The 10357-nt window shown below is 28.7% G+C and overlaps 2 protein-coding genes across 4 annotated transcripts; one reads left to right on the forward strand and one right to left on the reverse strand.

The window, feature by feature from the left end:
• Positions 1-708: 708 nt before the first annotated feature.
• PIG-Z (phosphatidylinositol glycan anchor biosynthesis class Z) lies at positions 709-3825 on the forward strand. Its single transcript, XM_015332706.2, has 4 exons — positions 709-1284; positions 1412-1812; positions 1919-2457; positions 2560-3825. The coding sequence occupies exons 1-4, from the start codon at positions 1107-1109 to the stop codon at positions 3485-3487; spliced, it is 2046 nt and encodes a 681-aa protein (XP_015188192.2). The 5' UTR covers positions 709-1106; the 3' UTR covers positions 3488-3825.
• Positions 3600-10179, reverse strand: HDAC6 (histone deacetylase 6). 3 transcript variants are annotated; one of them, XM_015332705.2, is made up of 18 exons: positions 10041-10179; positions 9400-9573; positions 8883-9305; positions 8717-8814; positions 8415-8588; positions 8116-8308; positions 7902-7961; positions 7535-7624; positions 7355-7461; positions 7129-7272; positions 6912-7018; positions 6638-6807; positions 6173-6513; positions 5902-6097; positions 5677-5806; positions 4849-5558; positions 4483-4770; positions 3600-4412 (listed from the first exon to the last, which is right to left on the reverse strand). In XM_015332705.2, exons 2-18 carry the CDS (start codon positions 9478-9480, stop codon positions 4335-4337), a joined length of 3390 nt encoding a protein of 1129 aa, XP_015188191.1. In that variant the 5' UTR covers positions 9481-9573; positions 10041-10179; the 3' UTR covers positions 3600-4334. The 3 variants fall into 3 exon arrangements, with proteins under 3 accessions (XP_015188191.1, XP_015188190.1, XP_015188189.1); XM_015332704.2 differs by lacking the exons at positions 7902-7961; positions 10041-10179 and adding exons at positions 7793-7852; positions 9812-10032; XM_015332703.2 differs by lacking the exon at positions 10041-10179 and adding an exon at positions 9812-10032.
• Positions 10180-10357: the final 178 nt, after the last annotated feature.

The raw sequence follows: 10357 nt of genomic DNA on the forward strand, positions 1-10357 counted from the left end.
ATTTCTACATGATGAATGTACGAAGAGAGGGTTTTGCCACTAGATACTTGACCACACCCCCTGAAGCTATAACACTTATAATTTTATATTAAAATGTTTATCTCTTTTTTTTTAAATGAAGATATTGAAAAAACTGAAAAACATGATTAAAAAAGCATTTAAAAAGAATCAGCATTGGATCGCGCGTCCTCTTACATTATGAGATCCTGTTAGAAATTTCAATTTTCCAGATAATATTCAAATTTTTGTCGAAAATTCGATTTTGTAATAGGATAATATGACGTCACAGGAGGTAACACGATATCAGGCTATTGCAAGAATTTTAGATTTTCCGAGAAGTGACGTCATTTTCCTAGAATTTAGAACAGACAGAGCACGTTGAAGCACATTGGGTGTAAATGAAAGATTATTCAGTGTGTTTGTATAATACAGTTTATATATATATATTATACGTATTCTTATACTCTTATAGAAGAAAGGGTTGTTCTCTTGACTATTTGATCTTACAATGTTACACGTAAAAATCTATCGGTAATTAGATCTATCGGTAAAGTAGGAATTTTTTAAAAAAAAAAGGCTGTCGTATTAAACGATGTCTACCTTATCGATAAATAGTAAAGATTTTTCTTTCAAATGCACTCTTGGTAATTGTAGATATCTATTTTACCGATCTATTATAATATATGACCACTAGGTTGTGCTAAAGTCAACTTAATATCAGATTATAAATACCGTTCACATATTTTTAAGAGAAATAACAGCAACTTATGGTGATCTAAATTCTGATCTAATATCATCTAATATTATCTAGAGTTCTGAATTTTGGTCATGAGACATGCCATTTTTAATAGATTATTATTTAATATGCTGACAATTACTGACAAGTACTGACAATTACTGCAAAAAGTAAACACAAACATTTATCTGACAGTACATATTGATTGTCATAAACATAAATTGTGATAAACAATTGATCCTACAAATGATGTTATTCATTAAAACAATGTACTAACTTGAAAAGCTAAGTTTCATGTTCTTATTCGATTACTATATTTAAGAAGCAAATTGAATATGCATAATATATAAAGATTGGATGATTGAATAAAATGCGCCATATAACCGAATATCGCAGATCAATTGACGAATATAAGCCTGTTACACCTATAAAGAGAAAAATGAAAGTATATTGGGCATTAGCTGCATTTAGAATACTTTTGACTTTAGTTCCACAAACTGGATATATACATCCTGATGAGTACTTTCAAGCTATAGAAGTTATATCAGGTAAATGATATTTTAGTAGATAATCATCACTCCCTTAGTTGTTTTTTTCTTTCTTTTTTCTTTCTTTTTTCTTGTTTTTCTTAGCAATACGAAATAAAAAATAAACTTGTTTGTTTGACTCTTACAGGAGATCGTTTCGATATAGATATATACAAACCATGGGAATATAATGCAACATTTCCCATTCGAACGATTTTCATACCACAGATATTAGTGGGTACTTCTTATTCATTTTTAAAATTTCTTTCATCCTATGGACTCAAATTCTTTGGTACATCCTTAATATCACCGTATTATCTGATCGTCTTTCCAAGACTTCTTATGTGCATTTTATCTTTTGTATCTGACTACTGCCTCTACAAAATATGTTGTATGTGCGGGCAAAACTATAAAGTGAGATTGATTACATTAGCAAGTTCTTATGTAATGTTAACTTATGCTACACGTGTCTTTTCTAATTCCATCGAATTAATATTGACTTCCTTACTGTTGTTTTATACCTCGCAGTGCATGGTATATTCGGAAAAGGTATTGATCAAAATTGAAGAAACTTTAATTCATTTGCTCACAGTCAATTGCTCACAGACAACTACAAGTAAGTCAATAATCTAATTAGAAATTTTTGTCATTTTAGATCATTATACAGAGCGATTATCTTTCTAACAAATACGACCAAGCAAAAAATGGTGTGGAACGTGTTAAATACTATAAACTTTTAGGATCATTACCTTCCCATTCTTTAAATCATTGCCTTAAGATAGCTACCATTACTGTTATCGGTATATTTAATAGACCAACTTTTGTTGCATTTGCATTACCTCCTATTTTTTTCTGGCTACAAAGAGGTCTTGGTTCTAGGAGTATCGGTTTACTTCATTTTCATATCAGAATATTTACTTTTATCATTTGCGGAATACCTACCGCTATTTTCTTTATTCTAGTTGATAGTTTTTACTTTGGTTATTTAACGATGGGAGAAATAGGAAATTTGGATATTAGTTTGAACAATTTTGTAGTAACGCCGCTTAATTTTTTAAAATATAATTCCAATCCTACAAATTTAGAAAATCACGGTTTACATCCACGCTTTTTACATTTCTTATTAAATATACCTCTGTTATACAATGTACTTGGAATTATTGGATTGTTTACATTTGCAAGGATGTCATTCAGGTGAATATTTAAAAAAAAAAAAAAAAAAAAAACTATGATACGAAATGTATCATAAAACCAAAAATAGCATGCATGTTAATGAATGTTGTTAATTGCTTGCAGCGGTTTGAAAGGAAAATGGCTGGAATTACCACGGATACAAAGTATAGTTAGTTTAATGACAATATCATTTATTGTTCCTGTAGCATTATTATCTTGCTTTCCTCATCAAGAACCTCGTTTTATTATACCTGTGATATTACCGTTGGTTTTCTTATATGCTCCAAAATTAAGCCACGTGCCTGGTGTTGATACAATCTCGCATATTAAACAAAATAATCCAACTAAATATAGGCCAGATGATAAAACACTCAAGCTTACCAAACTGCAAATGATTTGGTATTGCAGTAACATCGTGTTATGCTTATTTTATGGTTTCCTTCATCAAGGTGGAATTTTATCTTTAACGTCGCATATGAGCACCGAATTGAAAGCTAAACCTCATCTTACTAACGTACATTTATATACATCCTACATATATCCCATACCAACGGCATTATTACATTTAAGGAACACGCATAAAACATATATTAGCACTGGCAATCACAAGTATCGCTTGACCAAAGATTTTTATCTTTACGAACAGGGTTCGAAAAACCTAACAGAAGTTTATAATAGTATAACGACAAAATTGCAAGAATGCGAAGAAAAATTGACATTTCAAAGAATACCTTATAGATTATATTACACGTTGCCTTATAGCGCTGTAGAAGAATTCGCTGAATATTCTTTAAATAATTCTTTGTTATTTAACCATTACACCATACGATCATTTTATCCGCATATTTCAATAGAAAAATTACCATCCTTCAAAATGATTAACGAACATTTCAATTTACAGAATATCAGTCTCTTTAGACCAAAATCCTTGATGCAATTTATAAACGATATATCCATCTTTTTTCAACAGTTTCAATTAGCTTTGATTAAGATTGAAAATTCAACAACAAAGCTGCTTGCAAAGAAGACGAAAAATTCGCTGCTAACGTAAAAATATAATTAATCAATTATTTCTAATAATTATATGCCTTCTTGTATTTTCTTAATAAATGCATTGTACATTTAATAACCATACCATATGTAAGTTTCAAATACCAAATTAATTTCCTTTTTATTTATTATGCTTTTTATTTGTATTTGTAAATTATGAATGGTACACACACACACACATCATTAAATGTCGACTAGATTTTTTGTAAATATTGCAGTGTAAGTGTAAGTGTAGGTGTAAGTGTAAATGTAAGTGTAAGTGTTGTTTGTCATTCCAAAATTATATATTTGTAAGCAAATGTATTTTTTTTTTATTTTTTTTTTTTTTTTTTTTCTATACGTTATGTATAACAGTATGTACTCATTAATTATTGTATCAATCTGGCATATATTATAAAGAATTTTATGAAAATATGTGCTGTTTAAGAAAATATTTGACTTTTTTTTTGTTTTGTTCTTCTAAAATTCCCACTATTTCCTCAATAATAAGTAACTAAGTTTATACATAATAATAAATGTCGTTACGCTTTTTGGCAATGTGTTAATTAAATATCTCATTCGATTCACAATATTGTGGTCATATTAGTTAGTTATAACATTAACCATTTTAATCATAACTTTTGAGTAAAGCTTACTTACTTCGATGACCAATGCACCGAATTTATATTGCAACTTTTTTATATCAATTTTTAATATAGTTTATATTATAAACAAAAGAATTACGTTTGCTTGAAGATTTACTTAAATGTTTGAAATTGATAGTAAAGATAAAAATATATAAGGATATTAAATTATCTAGTTTCATTTATACCTGCTATATATAATTACGAGCAAAATATGGCACTAATTCATTGTACCTCGTAAGTCCATGGTGCTTCTTCATTAAATTTACTCAGATGCGCAGCATTTCGAGCAGCATATAATCTCTGAAATGACACATTATTATTATTATTATTATTATTTATTATTGAATTAGCACATTTTGAAATATCTTACCGGATTATCAATATAAGCTGAGCATCCATAACACCAAACTGACAAGTCGCTAAAACTTAAAGTCAAAGGATGCAAAGTTTCTTCGGAATGTAACAATGCATGCTGATTGACATTTCTTGCACAATGTACAGTGTAACATTGAAGACAAATCCAATTTTCAGCTTTACTATTACATTCCATGCATGGTAAATGTATATCAATACCACAAGGAGGTACATTATTAACTGTATTTAAATGTGGACATTCTTTTAACGGTATAACAGCAAACATTTGCCCATCTGTTAATGCCTATGTAGTATAAAATGTTCATCATCTTTTTAAGATGATCATGAATAAACGTATTCCAAGAAATTCCAAAATCATTACCTGCCAGTGATCAGAAAGAAAATCAGTCAAACTTGTCGCTGCAGCTTCATCAAGAGCTCCTCTATTTTCTCCTGTATCACTACTACTTCCTGCTGAATTATTAGAACTTCCTGCAGTCTCTTTTTTCTCTCCCTCCTTTCGTTCATCCTTATTTACACATGTCCTAACAACTGTATCTGTATTTTTTGTTCCCTTTGTAATTTTACAATCCCTTATTTGAATATTTGTCATCTCATTCTGAAGTTTCAATATTTCTTCGCCGGATATTTTATTCATACTATATTTATTAAACGCATGCTTGATGTCCAATTTTTCATTTTCTATACCCTCCAAGGCAATTTTCGACTCCGAATGTTCATTCAATTTAAAATTTTTAACTTGATCGTGATCGTGATCGTTCATCTTAATATTAGTAGCAATTTTCATAAGATTTTCTTTAGGCAACGATAAATTGAACATTAAGTTTGGCCAATATTTCTTTTGCACTTTCAATACGTTATTTATAGAATGTATTGCACTTGAGCACGGTATTAAAGAAGCGTCTAGCAAGGGTAATGGATCACCGAGTAATGCTTTTGTACATATTGCCATTGAATGAGAAATGGAATTTATATTGTAACCACCCTCCAAGCTAAGAATAACACGTCCATTCGCCAATGAAGATAACCAATGTGTTAAATGTCCATACATTTCTGGTGTTACCGTACATCCTTGAAATGAATATGAAATTGATCGTGTCAATACCTATATCAACCTATGTCAACCTATGTCAACCTATGTCAATATATATATATCTATATATATATATATATATATATATATACATACCCCCTAACGGATCTCCGATACAAGCATCAAAGCCTGCAGAAACTAAAATTAATTCTGGATTAAATTGATAAGCAATCGGCATCACAACTTGTTGAAATGCAGCTATATATTCTGCATTTCCCATTCCTTTCTGGATAAAAAGAAGAATATCAATGAATATCAAATATCAATGAAAATAAATAATCCTTCTTAGAAATTACAATTATATGTTGCTTATATGCTTACTTTATTCCACGGTATATTTACACAATAACCTTCTCCTGATCCTAATCCAACGAATGTGTAATTGCCTTGTTTAGAACGTGGAAAAAAATTTCCGTTGTCATAACGATGTATAGATGTATACAGCACGCTTGGATCATCTTCAAAAATAAATTGAGTACCATTTCCATGATGTACATCCCAATCTACTATTAATATCCTGAAAGAACGAAAACAATTTACAATTTTCAACAACTTCGAATGAAATGATAAATAATAAATAATTGATTCGTACCTCTTTATGTTATGAATATTTATAGCATATTTAGCTGCTATTGCAATATTATTAAAAATACAAAAACCACACGCTGAATTTGGTTCCGCATGATGCCCTGGAGGTCTTATTACCGCGACTCCAGATTGAGCTTCTCCATTTAATACACAGTCAACAACTTGAAGTAATGAACCAACAGATACGCAAGCAGAAAACCATGTTTCGTTATGCAAATAAACAGAATTATATTTAGATGCTTGTCTTTCCAATTCCTTAGATTTAAATGTTTCCGTCTTCTTTATCGCATTAATATAATCCTGAGAATGAGCTAATAATAATTCTTTCTCTGTAGCCATTCTTCCCTTTAACATAAAAATAAAACAAATGTGTAATTAATATGATTAGACGATAAGACGATAAGACGATAAGACGATAAGACGATTTCATCATCTTATGAATAATGTCATAAATTAAAATAAAACGTACTTGTTGTAAATAGCACCGTTCTAATAAACCATGCTCTTCGTGTTTCTTATAAATGCTTACAATTCGATGAGGTTTTTCAGGATGCGTATTATTAACGGCATCGCAATGTTTCAACATTCTGTTGTCATATACAATGCATACTTTGTTAGGTGCTTTGGATAAATTTGTAACTATAAAAATAATAATAATTGTTAATACGTATACATTTATAGAAAATAATTATTGAATTATTGAACATATCAACAAGTAAATATTATTATTAAAAAGTACTTACATTTTATCAATGAATCTAATCTCTTATCTAATGTTTCAAAAATGTCTTTATTTTGTATAGGATAACAATTTCGTGTTTCATAAAAATCTGCTTTGTATACTTGTCCGCTAGATAAATATACAATAAATGATTAAAAAGTCCTGATCTATATTACACACCCCCCCCCCCACACACACACACACACACACACATATGTATATGTTATAATATTACTTACGTGTAATTAACAATGGGCAAATGTTGATCATTATTTTCTTCTTTTCCGACAATTCTGTTATTAATACTATATTGTTCTTGATATTGATAACATTTCCAATATGGTTTGTGGACATAAATGCTATTTAAAATTGTGTCACGTATACTGAAAATACATTGAACATATATGTATGTACTTACTATACTGACATACTGATAAACTTTTCTTTTGCTATATAAGATAATACCTTAGTGACGGTGATTGCAATGTTTGCAACATAGGACATGGATCGCCTAGTAATGTTCGCAAAGTTAATGCAGCGCTTTCAGCCAATGACTTTAAACAATAGCCACCCTACAAACACAAATACACATTGACTGTTTAATTATTCACATATAAATTATATAAATAATGAATGTGAAAATACCTCCAATATTACGGCTATCTTCCCTGCTGCCAAACTCAATAGAGATGACAATAGATGAGCGTAACATGCAGGTGTTACTTCCATTTCACCCTTTACACATTATTAAAAATATATACATGTATACATATTTGAATTTTTATTCTACTGATAATGTTTAAGTAAACTTTATGTATATATAACTTAAACTTATATATGAATAGAAATTGATAAGTAAAAACCCTAAGAAAAAAGTAATGTATAAAAGTCACATTTCTCAACTTTTTCGTCTCCAAGCGCAGAATCAAATCCAGCAGAAACAATAATAAGATCTGACTGAAACTAGAATAAGAAAAATAAAATATTAGTAAATATAAATGAAATATTTTACCTCTGGGCATCCCAATGCTGCATCATAACCAGCTGATACTATTATGAGATCTGGTTGAAACTATAATTAATATTATATTAATTTTATGTTATGCTTTTTCAATATTTCATACTAGACTTGCATCAACATTGCATCAACATTGTAATAAAATAATTTTTTATATAAATTTTATCATATTTATTTTGATAAATAAATTGTGATTTATGTTATTTACCTCGTAAGCCATTGGTAATAAAACTTGTTGAAATATTGCAATATAATCAGCATTAGTCATGCCGGTTTTGTTAAGTGGTATATTAAAATTGTAACCTTCTCCCAAGCCTTCACCGATATAATGAAAATCAGATTCTTCTAAATTAGGCCAGAACGTTCCATTTTCATAACGATGTATTGAAAAATAAACTACACTGTGTACATATATATGAATAAAAAATATAAAATAAAATGAATAATTAGATAATTATCATCGAACCGAACTGATAATTGAAATTTATTAATTAATTGAAATAATACCGTGAATCATCGTAAAACATTTGTTGAGTTGCTTGTCCATGATGTACATCCCAATCAATGATAAGAATTTTATTAGCTAAATTATCATTTAAAGCTTTTTTTGCTGCGATAGCCACATTATTATAAAAACAATATCCGCAATATTCAGATTTCATCGCGTGATGCCCAGGTGGTCTGAAATATAATGAAATTAAATACAATAAATAATGTTATTTATATACTTATGATAATTGATGACAAATTTTTTTTATTGAACATTGATCTAAAATATTAATTTGATTGATATACTATATGATTTTTACCTAATAATAGCCATGCCGTTTTGTATATCACCCTTACAAATACTTTCTACCAAATTTATCGTTGAGCCAACGGCCAGTAAAGATAATTTAAAAGTGGACTGAAAAATAATGTAAATGAATTGTTAATATTTTCATTATTTAACATTATTATCTATAATTCACTTACTGAATTAACATATATAGCATCGTATTTAGAAGATAGTGTTTCTAATTTATCCACATCCATAGATCCACTAGTCTCTTTTAAAATGTCTATTTGTTTTTGGGTATGCATTTGAAGTATATCATTTTCTGTGCAAAATTTTGATTGAATTAATTTGCATCTGTTTAATAATCCTAACTCATTACATCTTTCCAAGATCCTTATTAATCTTTCTGGACATTCTGGATAATTTTCATCCCACAAACATTTATGATCCTCCATAGAACGATCATAAACAATACCAGTTTCTTTACGCAAAACAACATATGCATCTCTTATTTTTTGATAAATATCATGTACAACATTAGCGTTTGATTTTTTATTTTGTAATACTTTGCGTTGCGTTGCTTCTTGTTTAGCTGCTAATAAAGCGGCAGATGGTTGAGTCTATTCATAATAATAAAAATCAAACTTGTTAACTTGTTCTTCTATATATTAATTGAACACACATTAGCAAATGAATGTTAAGATTAGACATTACATTTGAGAGTTTAGATGATTTCTTGATATTCTTCTTTTTAGTTGACGATTTCATATCTGTTGTATTTTTTGGACGATCCATAGTAGATTCCTCAATAGCTTTGATAAGTTCAATTTCACTTTCTGCCAGTTGTCGTACAGCGTCAACAAAATTTCCTTCTAATCCAGTTTGCGACTAATAATAATAATAATATCAAATATGTCAAATATGTCAAATATGCAAAATATATACAAACAATTACAATTCATTACATATACAGTATTGTATTAACAAACAAAAGGAAATAAAGAACTTTTATGCATATCTAATCTTTCAACAATGTGCGTGCGTGCGTGCGTAGGAGAATAAACACATGCATATCCCTTTCACTGGACAGAAAATAGCCTGATATAATATACTAATTATTTCTTACCATTTATTATCTTAAGTTAACCTTGATGATTGTTCAATTTATCTTATACACACTGTGAATTACATACTTATGAAAATATTATCGATAATTGTTCAAAAGATCTATCAATTCTTTTAAATATTTATTAAATTTTCGATTTTCTCATTTTTGTTTGTTTTTCTTGAAAACTTCATAAAAAACACACAATTTATTATCACTCTATTTTCACTATTTTAAAAAGATTGCATACCTGAATTGCGCAGCGTTTTTCTTCCCTAGGATATCGATTCTTACGAGATATCGATATCTCTTTCTTATTTTAAATCTAAACAAAAATAAATAAATAAATAAATCTTAAATAATTATATTCTTTATAAAACGAACAAAACGTTTAATATGTATAATAAAATATATAATCTAAAATGAAGAAAGCAAACGTATATAATAAGATTAACTTGTACAAAATCATAAATTATTGTATAACCTCAAAAAAAAAAACTACAAGAGAGAAGAAACTACAACTACACGCTCTATTCTAACTTTTTACTAATTCTTATTTATTTATTT

Source organism: Polistes dominula, unplaced genomic scaffold (assembly GCF_049000335.1).
Source record: "Polistes dominula isolate Pdom_NZ unplaced genomic scaffold, Pdom_raw_medaka contig_80, whole genome shotgun sequence".
NCBI lineage: Eukaryota > Metazoa > Arthropoda > Insecta > Hymenoptera > Vespidae > Polistes > Polistes dominula.